Source organism: Bos indicus, chromosome 10, assembly GCF_029378745.1.
Source record: "Bos indicus isolate NIAB-ARS_2022 breed Sahiwal x Tharparkar chromosome 10, NIAB-ARS_B.indTharparkar_mat_pri_1.0, whole genome shotgun sequence".
In the NCBI taxonomy this organism is placed as follows: domain Eukaryota; kingdom Metazoa; phylum Chordata; class Mammalia; order Artiodactyla; family Bovidae; genus Bos; species Bos indicus.
Genome location: NC_091769.1, coordinates 16,302,398 through 16,322,313, shown reverse-complemented (window position 1 = coordinate 16,322,313; position 19,916 = coordinate 16,302,398). Strand labels below are relative to the sequence as shown.

At 38.2% G+C, this 19,916-nt stretch overlaps 1 protein-coding gene across 5 annotated transcripts in view; it reads right to left on the bottom strand.

Moving 5' to 3' along the window:
* KIF23 (kinesin family member 23) overlaps positions 1–19,916 on the bottom strand; it is a 60,017-nt gene that overhangs the window by 16,424 nt on the left and 23,677 nt on the right. For 3 of the 5 annotated variants that reach the window (XM_070796988.1, XM_070796989.1, XM_070796987.1), the window contains exons 4-8: positions 15,754–15,859; positions 3,079–3,215; positions 2,747–2,856; positions 2,214–2,384; positions 464–505 (exon numbers count right to left, since the gene is read on the bottom strand). In XM_070796988.1, the coding sequence (XP_070653089.1) occupies positions 464–505; positions 2,214–2,384; positions 2,747–2,856; positions 3,079–3,215; positions 15,754–15,859 (566 nt within the window). The remainder of the gene's footprint in view (positions 1–463; positions 506–2,213; positions 2,385–2,746; positions 2,857–3,078; positions 3,216–15,753; positions 15,860–19,916) is intronic. The other 2 variants (XM_019968193.2, XM_019968192.2) reach the window with 1 other exon arrangement.

Here is a 19,916-nt window from a genome sequence, read left to right as displayed (position 1 = left end):
CCTACAAAGCACATGAAACAACACTTACTAATCAGAGATCACAGTAGTGGTAAGCACCATCACATGCAAAGGTTAAGCATCAAAATCTAGCATTTTCTTAATTTTAAAAGATCAACAGATTGAGCTGGTTCTGTCAACAACAAAACAAATTCAGAAGGAGTTTGGTATATACCAGGAGTGGCAATCCTTTCAAAGTGGCTGGTCAAGTTTTACTCTTAAGGTACGATGAAGATGGGGAAGATGCTGCCTGTTTGGCCTCAGTCGTGTGAATAGTTGGGGCAGAAACAGTCACCAGCCACCATTATTCAGCCAATGGCAGATTTCTCAGGAAGAAGGGACTTAGATAAGGTAGCAGCCGGCCCAGGACCAATGAAAAATCACCTACATGCGAACATGCCACAAATGCCAACCACTAGTATAACTGCACCCTTCTCCTTAAGAAAAGAGTCAACACATCACATACACAAAATCTGTGTTCCTCATGGGTGTGCTGCAACTGTTCCACCTACCAAAGGAATAAGGCAGACGTTACTGTTTCTACAGCAGCCATCTCATAACAACACATTCAGTCTAGAGTATGTGACAGTTACAATGAGTCATATCTTTAAAATTCTCCTTCATTGCATCAAAAACTAAACCTTAAATCAGCTCAAAAAAAAAAAAACAAAACAGGTTAAACACCACCCTAACAAAATGAATTCACTGCCAAATAAGCACCCTGTGAGTTCATTCAAGGTGTTACCAGGAAGGTTACAAGGCATACAGTCACATTTGTCAGTCATTTACATAATATAAACAAGATAGGCTTCTTAGAAAACAATCTCATTTGGAACAGATCAAACAGAAACTTGGTACATGTGCAGAGTGAAAGTGATTGGTAGCAACAAATGACATCAAAAAAGTTTAGGAAACTGGTACACACAACTGACACTTTGAAACAAGTAATTAGTCTGTGGTGGTTTAGTTGACAAGTCATGTCAACTCTTAGGACCCCACGGACTATAGCCTGCCAGGCTCCTCTGTCCATAGGATTTCCCGGGCAAGAATACTGGAGTGGGTTGCTATTTCCTTCTCCAGGGGATCCGTCCAACCCAGGGATCGAACCCAGGTCTCCTGCATTGCAGGCGGATTCTTTACCAAGTGAGCCACCAGGGAAGCCTGATAATAATTTAGTCTATAAACACTAAGTATTTAATATAAATACTAAGTTAAAAAGTAATTCATCTATAAAATAGTCTATAAACTCTTTAATATAAATATTATATTTATAATATAAAGTGGATATACTGACACCTCAGTGTAATGGTTTTCCAAATCTAGCTGTTCCTTCAATAATATCTGACTGAGTCATATACGCAAATGTTAAATATATAATACAGGTCTTCACATTATTCACGTCTTAAGAGGCCCTAACAGACAGCATTGAAGACAAGCATTTAGCTGAAGACTATGAACAAGGTACTGTTATTAGACGTGAGACTCTGGAGTCCACTCTGGCACAGAGGTAACATGTAATGCAGACTGTAGCTGGCCTTCAGTCTCAGCAGGGCAAGACCCAAGGAAATCTAAGGCACAGTCTTTTAACTCTGGTGCAATGACAATACGGATGTCGCTTCTTATTAATCAATGATGGAAGGTATGTGACTATGAGCTGTGCAGACAGCAGCTTTAGGCTCCATTCTGTGGAGATCACCAGGACACAGATTACAGGCTGCAAATTCCCAACATTAAGTGTTAGGTTCTTGAAAGGTAGCCCCAAGGCACATCTATAGGGACACTTATTTATACAATTAAGATCTTTCTCAAAATATAGCCTAGGGCCAAGAGTTTTTAAAAGTAAAGTGAAAGTGAAGTCGCTCAGTCATGACTCTTTGCGACCCTCTGGACTATAGCCCACCAGGCTCCTCCATCCATGGGATTCTCCAGGCAAGAATACTGGAGTGGGTTGCCATTTCCTTCTCCAAAAGTAAAGTCTAAAGCAAATATTCTCCTTAGATGCTTTAACCACTGGTTTTCCTAATACAACTAACTATATATCAAGTAAATAACAGAACTATTCACCACACACCAACTGCATGATATATGAGTTATATTTCATTTTTAAAACAGAAGTAAGCTTTATCCCCATTTATAGCTGAGGAAACTAAGGTCACTGATGTGAAGTGACTTCGTCAAGGTTAGTCAGCTAAGAAGGGACTCTCTCCACTACTTACTTAGGCTTTATGGGATCAAATGGCACCTCTTCCAATAGATCATATATATAATTATTATATATTTCAATATAAGAGACAAATACACCATAGACACTATCTTCATCAACCTCTTCTGCTTTGCAAAATTCTTGTACATTTATCATATCTGCAAACTCTGGATCTACTTGTCGTCTGAAAAAAGAAAAAAAAAGTCTCAATCTCATCTTACACATTATGAGAAATGACCTCTATTACAAGCAAGAATGCACAGAGCAACTTTATTCATACTCATGGCTGGGCCAACGTTCTCCCATGTCTTCCCAGATACACGGCACAGACTTTTACACCTTCTTTCACCCCGAGTGGCACCTTTTCCCTACACAGTGATTCAAGAGCAGTGCATTCAAAACCAAATAGAACATCTGAGCAAAAATAATTAAGAACATCCCTCAACTTTTATCTCACTAAAGTCAATTGTCAGACCAACTTCTCCACTTCTGACCTGACCAGACAGGGTTCCCATGAGGCCAGAATTAAAACATATAATTACTTACTTGCTAGAGGGGGTCTTTGGATTGGGTGTGGCTTCTCTCTTCTGCCGTTCTAATAAAGCATCAACTTCACATTGTATATCCATACTATTCCTATCATTAGATTTAAAAACCTTGAAGTGAGGGCAAAAATCAGACCATAATTTTTAGACTTTGTCATAAATAGTAAGAAATATATTTAAGAAACAAGACAGTTAACATTTAAACACATTTAAGGTTTTAAAAGGTATTCAGCGCCTTAGCTCTCCCTTAATAATTATATTCACAGGTATTTTAGCACCTATGTCTTTTAGTGAGAGTCACAATACAATTTAAAAAAAACCACACACACTTACATATCGTTTAGCTTGAAATGACCCTATACTGTTAAAGAGCATGTCCAAACAGCGAGGAAGCAGCCCTCCTTCCCCTGGAGAACCAGTCATAGTGTGAGTTTTTCCGCTTCCCGTCACACCATATGTAAAAAGGAGACCTACAACATAACAAGCCACAATTATATAGTGAAAGTCACAATGGGTTGTATCTTAAAAGTTCTTCACTTATAATATTTCTAATACTGTATTAGAAAACACTTAATATTAACTACTCGATACCTCAATAAATAAGGTAAATGCTGACAACACAAATGGAGAAATCACAGTAAAACAGTAATAGGGAGCCTCTGACAGCCCACTTACATCAGTGGACAGACCATCCACACAGAAAATCAATAAGGAAACACAGGCCTTATATGACACTTCTCACCAGAGACTTAACTGATATTTATAGAACATCCTGTCCAAAAGCAACAGAATACACATTCGTCGCAGGTGCGCATGAAACATTTTCCAGGATAGATCATATGCTGGATAACAAAATGAGTCTCAGTAAATTTAAGAAAATTGAAATCATATCAGACATCTTTTCTGACCACAACACTAGAAGATTAGAAATCGATCACAAGAAAAAAAACTGTCAAAAAAACCCAAACAAGTGGAGGCTAAATGATGCTACTAAACAACTGATAGATCACTGAAGAAATCAGAAAATCAAAGAATACTTGAAGATAAATGACAACAAAAACATAATAATTAAAAACCTATGTGATGCAGGAAAAGCAGTTCTAACAGGGAAGTTTATAGCAATACAGTCTTACCTCAGAAAACAAGAAAAATCTCAAACAACTTACCCTTACACCTAAAGCAACTCTGTTGCTCAGTCGGTAAAGAATCTGCCTGCAATGCAGGAGACCCAGGTTCAATTCCTGGGTCGGGAAGATCCCCTGGAGAAGGAAATGGCAACCCACTCCAGTATTCTTGCCTGGAGAATCCCATGGACAGAGGAGCCTGACAGGCTACAGTCCATGGGGTCACAAGAGTCAGACACGACTTAGCAACTAAACCACCACCATCACCACCAAAACAACTAGAAAAAGAACAACCAAAACCCAAATCAAGTAGAACAAAAGAATTTATAAAGATTAGAGCAGAATTAAATAGAGATGAAGAAAACAACAGAAAGGAGCAATGAAACTAAAATCTGGTTTGCTGACCAATCACAAGTACTAAAATTGAAACTGACTGGAAAAATCCCAAACAAAAAAGTCCAGAAACAGATGGCTTCACAGGCAAATATCAAACATTTAAAGAAGAGTTTGTATCTATCCCTCTGAAACTATCCCAAAAAAATTGCAGAAGAAATAATCCCATTCTATTAGGCCATTATAATCCTGATAAAAAAGTCAAGAATACCTCAAAAAAAAAAATTACACAGATGAATACGCTGCTCATCTCTTGATAAACAAAGACACAAAAATCCTCAGCAAAGTACTAGCAAAGCAAACCTAACAATACATTAAAAGCATCACACACCATGATCAAGAGGGATTTATCCCAGGTATGCAATGATTTTTCAATATCCGCAGATCAGTCAGTGTGATACACTACATTAACAAACTGAATAAAAGCCATATATATGATCATCTCAATAGGTGCAGAAATGCCTTTGAAAAAATTCAGCAAGCATTTGATAAACTGTCCAGAAAGTGGATACTAAGGGAACACAATAAAGGCCATATGTGAAAAACCTACAGCTAACGTCACTTACTCAATGGTGAAAAGCGGAATGAATTCCCATTAAGAAGCTCAGGAACAAGAAAAGGATGTCCACTATCACCAGTTTTATTCAACATAGTTTTGGAAGTCCTAACCACAGAAAACAGGGAAGAAGAAGAAATAAAAGGAATCCAAACTGGAAAAGAAGATCCAGCAATCCCACTACTGGGAATACACCTGGAGAAAACTGTAACTCAAAAAGATACATGCCCCTCAGTGTTTACTGCAGGACTATTTACAATAGCCAGGATGTGGAAACAACCTAAATGTCCATCAACAGAGGAAGAGATAAAGAAATTGTGGTATACAAACACATGGAATATTACTCAGCCATTAAAATGCATGAAATAATGCCATGTGCATAATATTGATGGGCCTGTAGATTATCAGACTAAGTGAAGCTAAGTCAAATATCACATGATATTGCTTATATGCAGAATCTAAAAAAAAATAAAAATGATAAATGTACCTACTTACAAAACAAACAAACTCACAGGCTTAGAAAACAAACTTAACAAGGTTACCAAAGGGAAGGGGTAAATTGGTATTTTGGGATTGACATATAAACACTGCTTATTTAAAATAGATAACCAACAAGGACCTACTATATAGCACAGGGAACTCTAGTCAGTATTATGTAATAACCTAAACTGGGAAAGAACCTGAAAAAGAACAGATACAAGTATACGCAGAAGTGAACCACTTTGCTGTACACTAACATGACATTCTTAATCAACTACACTCCAATATAAAATATACACTTTAAAAAGAGGACTGAATCAGGAAGAAATAGAAAATATAAACAGACCAATAATAACCAAATAGATTAAATCAGTAATCATAAACCTTCCAACAGAGAAAACCCGAGGACAAGATGGTTACACTGAAGAATTCTACCAAACATTTAAAGAGTCACCAACATCAGTCCTTCTCGAGCTCTTCACAAAAATTTGAGAAGGGAACTTTCAAACTCATTCTATGAGGCCAGCATTAACCTGAAACCAAAGCCCGGTAATGACACCGCAGGAAATGAGAACTACAGACCCGACATCCCTGATGAATATAGGAACAGGAAGTCTCGACAAAGTATCAGCAAACTGAATTCAAGAACAGTTAAAAATAATTATACATAACAACCAAGTGGGATTTATGCCTTGAATGTAAGGATGGTTCAATGTAAGGAATTCAATAAACATATTAATAAAAGATAAAATCACATGATCATCTCAATAGACGCAGAAAAACAATTTGACAAAATACAACATTCTTTCATGATAAAAACCCTAAGCAGATTGGGTACAGAAGAAACATACCTAAACATAATGAAGTTTCTGAATAAAATTTTAAAACTACCTTGAAAAGATATTTACACCCCCCATTCATTTCAGAATTATTTACAATAGCCAAGACGTGGAAACAACCTAAGCATCCACAAACCAATGGACAAAGAAATATGTTATATAAACACAATGGAATATTATTCAGCTGTAATAAGGAAAGGGCTTCCCTGGTGGCTCAGCTGGAAAGAATGTGTGTGCAATGTAGGAGACCTGGGTTCGATCCCTGGATTGGGAAGATACCCTGGAGAAGGGAACAGCTACCACTCCAGTATTTTGGCCTGGAGAATTCCATAGACTGTATAGTCCATGGAGTCACAAAGAGTCGGACACAAGTGAGTGACTTTCACTTTCATAATAAGGAATAAAATCTTGCCATTTGAGACAACCGTCGGACACAAGTGAGTGACTTTCACTTTCATAATAAGGAATAAAATCTTGCCATTTGAGACAACCTGGATAAACCTTGAGCACATTATGCTAAGTGAGCTAAGTCAAACAAGTACTCTGATGTCACTTATTTGTGGAATTTTATAAAGCCAAACTTGTAAAAATCAAGTAAAACAGGGGTTACTTGGGAACAGTAAGTGGGAGGAGAGAAGAGATGTTAAGTTTACTACTTACAACAAGGGTAAATAAGACCTAGAGATATAATGCACAGTACAGTGAATATAGACAACAGTACTATATTATAATGGAGATAGAAATAGCAACCCACTCCAGTATTCTTGCCTGAGAAATCCTGGCAAGAGGAGCCTGGCAGGCTACAGCCCATGGGTCACAAAGAGTTGGACACGACTTAGTGACTGCTGCTGCTGCTGCTAAGTCACTTCAGTTGTGTCTGACTCTGTGCAACCCCAGAGATGGCAGCCCACCAGGCTCTCCCGTCCCTGGGATTCTCCAGGCAAGAACACCGGAGTGGGTTGCCATTCCCTTCTCCAGTGCATGAAAGTGAAAAGTGAAAGGGAAGTCACTCAGTCGTGTCCAACTCTTAGCGACCCCATGGACTGCAGCTTACCAGGCTCCTCTGTCCATGGGATTTTCCAGGCAAGAGTACTGGAGTGGGGTGCCATTGCCTTCTCCGTAGTGACTAAACAACTGTATTACAAATATCCAACTAGCTAAGAGACTAGAACTTAATTATTCCAACTACTAAAAAGAAAGAATAATTATGAAATATGATAGAGGTGCTAATTATTGCTACAATGGCAATCACATTACAATATATAAATGATCTAATTATACATATAAGGTGCTGTAACCTTATAAATATATACAAATTATATTATCATTTAATATATTTATATCAATATATTAAATATTAATATTAATATATTAATATATTATCATATTTCAATTAAAAAGATAAGTAGCTTTTTGCAATTGTTAAAAAAAAAAGCACTAGAAAATACAAGAATAATCTCAAGTAAAGAACATAACCTGATATCAAAAGCAACTAGAGAAAGAACAAACAGAACTCAGAGTAGAAAGAAAGAGAAATCATAAAGGTTGGAGCAGAAATAAATGAAACAGAGATGAAGAAAACAACAGAAAAGAACAATGAAACTAAAGGTGGTTATTTGAAAAGGTATGCAAAATTCACAAACCTATGGCCAGACTCCTCATGAAAAAAAAGGAGAGGGATCAAATCAAGAAAATTACAATTGAAATAGGAGACTAGAGAAATATATACAATCAGAAGAGACTACCACAATTAAGTGTTTGCCAATAAAATGGGTAACATAGAAGAAATGGACAAATTCTTAGAAAGGCATAATCTCCCAAGACTAACCAGGAAGAAACAGAAAATATGAAAAAACCAATCATAAGTACTGAAATTGAAACTGTGATTAAAACCTCCAGCAAACAAAAGTCCAGAACCGCACGGCCTCACTGGAAAATTCTATCACACATTAAGGGAAGTGTTAACACCTATCCTTCTGAAAATATTCCAAAAAAACTGCAGTTAGGAACACTCCCAAACTCATTCAACAAGGCCACCACTCACCCTGACATCAAAACTAGACAAGGATACCACAGAAAAAGAGAAAATTACAGGCCATTATCTTTGATGAATAAGGTCACAAAAATTCTCAACAAAATACTAGCAAACTGAAATCCGACAACATATTAAAAAAGTCATAGAGCATGATCAAGTTGGATTCATCCCAGGATTCCAAGAATGATTCAACATACATAAAATCAATGTGATACACATTAATAAAAGAAAGGACCAAAGCCACATGATTATCTCAATAGCTGCAGAAAAAGCATTTGACAAAATTCAATATCCATTCATGATAAAAATCCTTCTGAAACTGGGTACAGAGGGAACATATCTCAATATAATAAAAACTATTTATGACAAACCCACAGAAAATGGTGAAAAGCTGAATGAAAGCCTTCCCACTAAAATCTGGAATAAGACAAGGATGTCCACTCTCACCACTTCTCTTCAACATAGGATTGGAAGTGCTAGTCAAAGCAATCAGACAAGAAAAAGAAATAAAAAGCAATTACATTGGTTAGAAAGAGGTAAATTGTCATTATACACAGATGACATGATAACATATACAGAAAACCCTAAAGTGGTTTTTCCACACAAAACCACTAGAACTGATAAACAAATTCAGTAAGGTAGCTGCTGCTGCTGCTGCTGCTGCTGCTGCTGCTGAGTCGCTTCAGTCATGTCCGACTCTGTGCGACCCCATAGACGGCAGCCCACCAGGCTCCGCCATCCCTGGGATTCTCCAGGCAAGAACACTGGAGTGGGTGGCCATTGCCTTCTCCAGTGCATGAAAGTGAAAAGTGAAAGGGAAGTCGCTCAGTCGTGTCCGACTCTTCACGACCCCATGGACTACAGCCTACCAGGCTCCTCCATCCATGGGATTTTCTAGGCAAGAGTACTGGAGTGGGTGGCCATTGCCTTCTCCAGAGTAAGGTAGCAGGATACAAGATTAATCTTGTATCCATACAGATATCAGTTGCATTTCTTTACACTAACAATGAAATAGCAAAAAGTGAATGTAAATAAACAAGAAATGGAGGGACTGGGAAGCCTGGCATGCTGTATCTAGTCCATGGGGTTGTGAAGAGTTGGACATGACTTGGCATCTGAACAACAACAAATAAACAATCCCTTTTAACTCACACCAAAAAACAAAATGCTTAGGAATGAATATCACCAAGGAGGTGAAAGACATATGCTGAGAGCTATAAAACATTAATAAAGAAAACTAAAGATGATTCAAAGAAATAGAAAGATATATCCCATGGTCTTGGATTGGAAAAACTAATTTTTCTAAAAGAGCCAGACTACCCAAAGCAATCTACAGATTTAATGTGACTTCTATTAAACTACCAATGGTACTTTTCACAAAAATAGAACAAATAATACTAAAATTAACATGAAACCAAAAGACCCAGAATTGCCAAAGCAATCCTGAGGAAAAAGAACAAAGCAAGAGACATAACTCTCTCAGACTTCAGACAATACTACAAGGCTACAGTAATCAAAACAACAGGATATTGGCACGAAAACAGATAGGTGGATCAATGGAACAAAATAGAGAACCCCAAAGCAAACCCACACACCTATAAACAATTAATCTTTTTTTACCAACTAATCTTTGATAAAGGAAGCAAGAATATACAATGGAGAAAAGACAGTGTCTGTGGCAAGTCGTGTTGGGAAAGAGGACAGCCACATGTAAACTGATGAAGAAAGAACATACCCTTACACCATACACAAAAATAAACTTGAAATGGCTTAATAATATAACTAATAGTAAGACACTGGGAGTTCCCTAGTGGTCTACTGATTAGGATTTGGAGCTTTCACTGTGGTGGCCCAGGTTCAATCCCTGGTTGGAAAACTCCTGCATGCCACATGGAATGGCCAGAAAGCAAACAACTAAGAGGATATCATAAAACTTCTAGAAGAGAACATAGGCAAGATGTTTTTGACATAAACAGTAACAAATGTTTTCTTGGGTTAGTCTCCCAAGGCAATAAAAATAAAAGCAAAAAGAAACAAATGGGACCTAACCAAACTTACAAGTTTTGCACGGAAAAGGAAACCATCAACAGAATGAAAAGACAACCAACAGACTGGGAGAAAACATTTGCAAAAATTGTGACCAACAAGGGATATATCTCCAAAATACAAACAACCCATGCACCCTGTTTATTTAACTTATATGCAGAGTATATCATGTGACGTGACAGGCTGGATGAAGCACAAGCTGGAATCAAGATTGCAGGGAGAAATATCAATAACCTCAGATATGCAGGTGACACCATCCTTATAACAGAAAGCAAAAAGGAACTAAAGAGCCTCTTGAAGGTGAAAGAGGAGTGAAAAAGCTGGCTTAAAACACAACAATCAAAAAAACTAAGATCATGGAATCTGATCCCATCACTTCATGGCGAACAGATAGGGAAACAATGGAAACAGTGAGAGACTTAATTTTCTTGGGCTCCAAAATCACTGTAGATGGTGACCGCAGCCATGAAATTAAAAGACGCTTGCTCCTTGGAAGAAAAGCTGTGACAAACCTAGACAGTGCATTAAAAAGCAGACATTACTTTGCCAAGAAAAGTCCATATAGTCAAAGCTATGGTTTTTCCAGTAGTCATGTATGGATGTGAGAGATGGACCATAAAGAAGGCTGAGCGCCAAAGAACTGATGCTCTTGAACTGTGGTGTGGGAGAAGACTCTTGAGAGTCCCTTGGACAGTAAGGAGATCCAACCAGTCCATCCTAAAGGAAATCAGTCCTGAATATTCATTGGAAGGACTGATGCTGAAGCTCCAATACTTTGCCCACATGATGCAAAGAGCCAACTTCACTGGAAAAGACCCTGATGCTGGGAAAGATTGAAGGCAGGAGGAGAAGGGGACGACAGAGGATGAGATGGTTGGATGGCATCACTGACTCAATGGACATGAGTCTGAGCAAGCTCCGGGAGATGGTGAAGGACAGGGAGGCCTGGCGTGCGGCAGTCCGTGGGGTCACAGAGCAGACACAACAGAGCAACTGAACAACATGCATCTCTTTTACAAAAACAACCAACCCAATCACAGAACGGACAGAAGACCTAAGTAGACATCTCCCCGAAGACAACATACAGATGGCCAAGAGGCACATGAAAAGATCATCAGCATCACTAGTCATTAGAGAAATGCAATTCAGAACTACAATAAGGTACCACGTCACACCAGTCAGAATGGCCCTCATCAAGAAGTCTACAAACAACAAATGCTGGAGAGGGTCTGGAGAAAAGAGAACCCTTCTATATTGTTGGTGGGTTTGTAAACTGGTATACCACTAAGGAGAACAGTATGGAGGTTACTTAAAAACCTAAATTAGAGCCATTATAGGATGCAGCAATCCCATTCCTGGACATATATCTAAAGAAAACCGTGTTTTGAAAGGATACATGCACCCCAGTGTTCATGGTTTACAATAGCCAAGACATGGAAACAACATAAATGTTCACTGACAGATGAATAGATAAAGACATGGTGTACACACATACATACACAGAGATACTGGAATATCACTCAGCCACACACACACACAAAAGAATGAAACAATGCCACTGCAGCAACAAGGATGGATTTAGAGATGACCATACTAAGTCAGAAAAAGACAAATAACATGATAAAACTTACATGTGGAATTGAAATATGACACAGATCAACATATTTACAAAACAGAAACAGACTCACAGATATAGAGAACAGATTAGGGAAGGAGGAGGAGTTTGGAGTTAGCAGAGGCAAATTATTATACATAGGATGGATGAACAAGGTCCTATTATATAGCACAAGGAAATACATTTACTATCCTGGGACAAACCATAACTGAAAATATAAAAAAGAATATATATGTGTATAACTGAGTCACTCTGCAGTACAGAAGAAATTAACATAACATTGTAAATCAACTATACGTCATTAAAAAAAAAAAAAGGCACTCCCAACAAACAAAAGTCCAAGACCAGACAGTTTCACAGGAGAATTCTATCAAATGTTTAGAGAATAGTTAACATCTATTCTTCTGAAACTCTTCTAAAACAACTGCAGAGAAAGGAACTCTCCCAGACTCATTCTATAAGGCCACTATCATTCTGATACCAAAATCAGAGAAGAATTATCACAAAAAAGAAAATTACAGGCAAAGATGACTGAGGAGTATAGATGCAAAAATTCTCAACCAAATACTAGCAAAGCACAACCAACAATACGTTATCAACTACAAACTGGCACTTGCCAAGAGCATTTGCCGCCTGAACCCTATGCTGCTTCAGGTGCCAACCTTCAACACCCTCTGAGGGGAATTCAGGGTGGACAGTGAGTCACTCTGTGCTCTAGGGAAACTGGTGGAAAAGGTCTTTAGATAGTTAGATATTTTCAGGAACTGATTTCATGATCCAAATCCTTGCCTCTCTTCATATCTAGAAAATCACTAAATCCCTTCATAGTGACATCAGCTGACAACTAGCAGAAAAGCTTTTGTAAAGTAAGCGCTATATTGCACTGAACTTCCCCTTCACCAAAATCTTTATGTTGACTTTCCCCCACTACCTCTTTAAACCGGTCTCTCAGAGCTATCTGAGGTGCTGTCTCCCGGGCTACAGTCCTCATTTTGCCCCAAATAAAATTTAACTCACAACTTTGAAAACTCATCTTTTCAGTCAACACATAAAAAGGATCTTAAACTATTTTCAAGTGGGATTTATCTCAAGGATACAACATTTTTCAGTTTCCACAAATCAATCAATGTGATTCACCACATTAGCAAACTGAGAAATAAAAATCCTTTGATCATCTCAATAAATGCAGAAAATGCTTTTGTCAAAAACCTCTCCAGAAAGTGGGCATAGAGGGAACACACCTCAACATAATAAAGGCCATATATGACAAACCTGCAGTTTACGCCCGTACTCAATGGTGAAAAGCTGAAAGCATTCCCTCAGGTTAGGAACAAGATGAGGATGTTTACTAACCATTTTTACTTAACATGTGTTAGAAGTCCTAGCCACAATCCAAGAAGAAACGAAAAAGAAGTCCAGAAGGAAAAGAAGTAAAACTGTCACTGTTTGAAGATGATATGATGACACAGAAAATCCTAAAGATGCTACCAGAAAACTACTATAGCTCCTCAATGAATCTGGTAAAGTTGCAGGATACAAAATTAATACACAGAAATCTCTTGCATTCCTATACACTAACAATGAAAGACTAGAAAGAGAAATTAAGGAAATAATCCCATTTACTATCACATCAAAAAGAATAAACCTAGGACTGAACCTACCTTGGTAGGCAAAAGATCTGTACTTTGAAAACTGTAAGACACTGAAGAAAGAAATTGAAGATGACACAAATGGCAAGTTATACCCTGTTCTTGGATTGGAAGAATCAATATTGTCAAAATGACTATACTACCCAAGGCAATCTACAGATTCAATGCAGTTTCTCTCAAATTTCCAACGGCATTTTTCATAAAACTAAAACAAAAATTTTCTTTACATTTATACAGAAACACAAAACACCCCAATAGTCAAAGCAATCCTTTGAAAGAAAAACAAAGTGGGAGCAATCAGGCTCCCTGACTTCAGACTATACTACAAACCTACAGAAATCAAAATGGTACAATACTCACACACACAAAAAAACACAATTATAGGTCAAAGGAACAGGAAAGAAAGCCTAGAAACACACACCTATGGTCAATTTGCGACAAAGGAGGCAAGAATGTATAATGGAGAAAAGGGTCTCTTCAATAAGTGGTGCTGAGAAAACTTGACAGCTACATGTAAAAAAAAAAAAAATGAAATTAGAATATTCTCCAACACCATACACAAAAATAAACTCAAAATAGATTAAAGACCTAAATGTAAGGCCAAATGCTATAAAGCTCTTAGAGGAAAACATAAGCAGCACACACTCTGACATAAATCAGTGAGATAACTTTTGGACCCACCTTCAAGGGTAATAAAAACAAAAATAAATGGGACCTAGTTAAAATGTAAATCTTTTGCACAGTAAAGGAAACCATTTACAAATTGAAAAAACAACCAACAGACTGGGAGAAAACATTTGTAAATGATGTGACCAACAAGAGATTAATCTCCAAGATACAGTTCATGCAGCTCTACATCCAAAACAATCAAATAAAAAACGGGCAGAAGACCTAAATAGACATTTCCCCAAAGAAGATATACAGATGGCCAAGAGGCACATGAAAAGATGCTCAGCATTGCTCGTTATTAGAGAAATGCAAATCAAAACTACAATGAGATATCCCCTCAAACTGGTCAGAATGGCCATCATCAAACAGTCTATACACAATAAATGCTGGAGAGGGCGTGGAGATAAGGGAACCCGCCTGCAGTGTTGGTGGGAATGTAAATTGGTACACCACTAGGAGAACAGTATGGAGATTCCTTAAAAAACTAAAAATAGAGCTACCATAGGATGCAGCAATGCCACTACTGGGGCATATATTCAGAGTAAACTATGGTTTGAAAGGATACATGCACCCCAGTGTTCGCTGCAGCACTGTTTACAATAGCCAGGACATGGAAGCAACCTCAAATGTCCATCAACAGATGAATGGATAAAGGCATGGTACATGTATCAAACGGAATATTACTCAGCCATAAAAAGAATGAAATAATGTCATTTGCAGCAACATAGATGGGCCTGGAGATTATCATACTAAGTGAATAAGTAAGTAAATCAGACAGAGAAAGACAAATATCACATGATATCCTTTAGATGTAGAATCTAAAAAAAAAAAAGTATACCAATAAACCTATTTATAAAACAGAAACAGTCTCACAGACTTAGAAAACAAACTTATGATTACCAAAGGTTACCAAAGGAGAGGGATAAATTGGGAGTTTGAGACTGACATACACACACTACTATATTTAAAATAGATAACCAACAAGTACCTACTGTATAGCACAGGGAAATCTACTCAGTATTCTGTAATAATCTATATGGGAAAAGAATCTGAAAAGAATGGATATATGCACAACTGAATCATTTAGCTGTACACCTGAGACTAATACAACAATGCAAATCAACTATGCTGCTGCTGCTGCTAAGTCACTTAAGTCGTGTCCAACTCTGTGTGACCCCATAGATGGCAGCCCACCAGGCTCCCCCGTCCCTGGGATTCTCCAGGCAAGAACACCGGAGTGGGTTGCCATTTCCTCCTCCAATGCATGAAAGTGAAAAGTGAAAGTGAAGTCGCTCAGTCGTGTCTGACTCCCAGCGACCCCATGGACTGCAGCCTACCAGGTTCCTCCATCCATGGGATTTTCCAGGCCAGAGTACTGGAGTGGGGTGCCATCGCCTTCTCCGTAAATCAACTATACTCCAATATGAAATTTAAAAAAAATAAGTGAATTAAAAAATAAAATCAACTGCTCAAAAAAGTAGGTTTAACACAATCCTGATAAATTAACTGAGTTCAAGGCCAAACACAAAGTAAATATGTAAGTATCAAAAAAGTTTTACCAGAAGAGAAAAAGTAAAATTCAGCAAAACTCCAGAATCATACCATTTTTGCCATGAATGAGGTCATCTACCAAGGGATTAGCCACAACATCAAAGAGCTCCTTTTGGGTGGTATGAATGCCAAATACTTGTTTAAATGAATACTGAGTCTGCGGAGAAGGAAAAAATAAAAAGGACATAAATGGAATCGCACTATATCTAGGATAGAAATACATCTGCTTAAACACATTCAGATGTTTCCTTATGAACATGAAAATTAAATCTAGACATGAAAAGAATTAAATCTAGACATGAAAAGAAAAGATATCAATAGACTTTAAACTTGGAACCTTTAAAAAGTCATGACATACTTAAATTATACCAATTATAAACTGGTAAATATTTATGGTTATAGTACTGAAGTATAGTATGGTCACAACTACTGAAGTGTTTTATATACATATATGTATAAAAGTATATAAGGAGAAAAGTCTTAAGTCTACTTATGCTTCATACACTAAGGCTGATTTTGTTTTAATTAAGTGACAAAGAAGATCAAAAGGTATTATAACAATTCAGTCACAGATTTGTGAAAATCCTCAAGCATTACTTCATATACTACTTCACTGCTTTCTTTTTTTTTTTAATAAAGGTGTCATTCTAAAATAGCATAACAGTAAAAAATGAAGAGTTTTGATGTATTACTTTTTTAAAACTAGAAAATAACTGTCAATATAATCTCATCTGAGTTTGTTTTTTTTTTTTTTTTTGCCACACTGCAAGGCATGCAGGATCCTAGTTCCCTGATCAGGAATGGAATCCATGCCCTCTGCAGTGGAAGGATTGAGTCTTAACCACTGGACCTGGAGGGAAATCTCTGATCTGTGTTCTAATGTAAAATAAATTTTAAATAATTGTGACCTTTAAAGTACAGTAATACTTCAATTCTCAGATCTTTCAACATATGACATAAAGTATAGCTATACTATCGAAAATATTACCAAACTCCAACTGGAAAATAAGACTAGGGACTGGGGTAAACAAATACATTTCAAGGTAAACTAAAATGACCTAACTGTCCAAAGACTGGAATTCTATTCTATTTTTATTATTTCCTAGTTTTAGTAGCTTGTAGACATTGCAACTGTTCCTGTAGGTTTCTTGAATTTCTTTGTTTTTGCTCCATGAACATCAATGCTGTTATTTGGTGTGTGAGTATTCACTAGAACTTATTATGGATTATAGCCTTTATCACATGGCCCCTTTTCCCTGTTTTATACCTTTTATCTTAAATTCAACCTGCTCAGATATCAACATCATAACCCTTATGAAAACTATTAGCAGTTTTTTCCCCCAAAAGGAGACCGTATAGATTAGGACTGAAATACATCATCATTATCATAACAATAGCTCACACTTAATACTAATCATGTCTCAAACACTGTCTAGCGTGGACGGAGGAACCTGTAGGAGCAACCTTAGGGTTGCTAAGAGTCGGACACGACTGAGTGGCTTCACTTTCCCTTTTCACGTTCATGCATTGGAGAAGGAAGTGGCAACCCACTCCAGTGTTCTTGCCTGGAGAATCCCAGGGACGGCAGAGCCTGGTGGGCTGCCGTCTATGGGGTCGCACAGAGTCGGACACGACTGAAGCGACAGCAGCAAGCAGCACATCACACACTTACTTCAGCTAACGCTCACCTTTGTCCTTATTCCAATGCTATAGAACAGCTTTGAAAATGAAAGTCATTCGGTCATGTCTGACTCTTTATGATCCCATGAACCTTATAGTCCACGGAATTCTCCAGGCCAGAATACTGGAGTGGGTAGCCTTTCCCTTCTCCAGGGGATCTTCCCAACTCAGGGACTGAACTCAGGTCTCCCACATTGCAGGTGGATTCTTTACCAGCTGAGCCACAAGGGAAGCCCAAAAACACTGGAGTGGGTAGCTTATCACTTCTCCAGCAGATCTTCCCGACCCAGGAATTCAACTGGGGTCTCCTGCATTGCAGGTGGATCCTTTACCAACTGAGCTATGAGGAAAGCCCTTTAGAAAACAGCTTTAGAGTTCACAGAAAGAACAAAGAATCCTGGAACTGAAAGGATACACACAGGATAGTGTGACAGGTCAATGAGATGACCTCCAAGTCTTCATGAACAATACACACTCTCTTCCAGGTGAAGAAAACTGAGGCCAAGAAGGAACTTGCCCAAGCCAATGAAGCTAATTGCTGTCAAAGCCATTTCCATTCTAACATTTTTTCCATTATCCAGTGTTGCCTTCTGTCACAAAACACTGAGAACTTTTAATCCCCACCGAAGCTTTTGTACCATTTACACATACATGAAATTAACTAATAAAAGTAAAATTCAATAAGTCACTTCTCAACTATTTTACATTCTCAAAGCCCTACTCTTCCATGAGCCTTCCCAAACCATTCCTTCATGCTTACTCCATGTTTACTGAGTATCTGGCCAACTGGACACATAAGGTGCATATCCCCTAGAAGTGCATATTTCACCTGAGGAGAGAGACCATAAACAAGTAAATAAGTCTACAGATTGTGATAAGTACTATTAAGGAAGTATAGAGTACAGACCAGGACAGAAGGAGGAATGGTACTACTTCTGATGGGGGTGGTCTGGACAAACTCTTGGAGAAGGTGGTTTAAGCTAAACCTGAGGATGAGGAGCCATCCTGCTAAGAGCTAAGGCAAAAGGCCTGAGGCAGGATTCTGGCTTATCCAAGCAATTCGGGATTGGATGAGTACTAACAGGTGAGGTTAAATAGGATTTTCCCATTTTAAAACTTTATCCTTTAGAAGGCTTTAAAAAGAAAAATGGTGGGAGAGGGTATAAATTAAGAGTTTGGGATTAGGAGATACAAAGTACTAAAACCCTGATGCTGGGAAAGATTGAAGGCAGGAGGAGAAGGGGGCAACAGAGGATGAGCTGGTTGGATGGCATCACTGACTGAATGGACATGAGTTTGAGCAAACCCTGGGAGATAGTAGAGGACAGGGAAGCCTAGTGTACTGCAGTCTATGGGGTCACAAAGAGTCAGACACAACTTAGTGACTGAACAACAACATATATAAAATAGATAAACATCAACATCCTTCTGTATAGTACAGGCAGGTGTATTCAGTATCTTGTAGTAAACTATAAAGGAAAAGAATATGAAAAAGAATATGTACATATAGGTATAACTGAATCACTTTGCTGTATACCAGAAGCTAATACAACATGTAACTTAACTGTACTTCAATTTAAAAAAAAAAAGGAAAATAGTGAGGTCTGACTTCTGCTTTGACTGGCTGCTCTGTGGCAATAGATCAGAGAAGATTCAGAATGGAAGCAGGTGGTCCAATTGGCTTCAACATAGTCTTGTCAATGCCACTCAAAGTGTGGTCAGCAGGCAGGCCAGTGCCCCTCTGAAGGCTATCTGTCTTCTGTCCAGAGGAAGTAATTACAGAGATGGAGAGTAATTGCTCAGAACCTCTATAGTCATTTCACATGGCTGCAACATCCCAGCATGTGATCAGTGAGCTTACTCTGAACAGATTATAAACCAGTTTTCCTTTGTCTAACTCTGCCTAACAATTGTGTAACAGTTTCTTGTGGCAAAGCTGCATAAAAGTATCAGTCACAATGCACTGAAAATAAAAAAGTTGCTTCTTCACCATAGACAGTTTGAGAAGCACTAGTCTCCATAATTAAAACAGGCCTCAGACAAGGGTAGCAGCAGTAGAGATAGAAATAAAAGGACAGTTTCAAGAGTAAACTGATACGATCTACTGATGAACTAGATATGAGGGGGTATAACAGAAAAGTGAAAGTGAAAGTTAGTCAACAGTCGTGTCTGACTCTTTATGACCCCATGGACTGTAGCCCACCTGGCTCCTCTGTCCATGGAATTCTCCAGGCAAGAGTACTGAAGTGGGTTGCCATTTCCTTCTCCAGGGGATCTTCCCGACCCAGGTATCAAACCCAGGTCTCCTGCACTGCAGGCAGATTCTTTACCAACTGAGCTACTAGGGAAGCCCCCAAGAAAAAGGTAGGGACAAGGTTTCTGGTTTGAGCAAATAGATGGTGGTGGTGTTATTTACTGACAAGAAAAATCAAGAGAAGTACTGATCTAGAGGGGAAAAAGACTCAAGAGTTCTTTTGGACATGCCACAGCATCCAAACAGTGGACGTTCCAGTTTAGAGAAAAGATATAGGCTG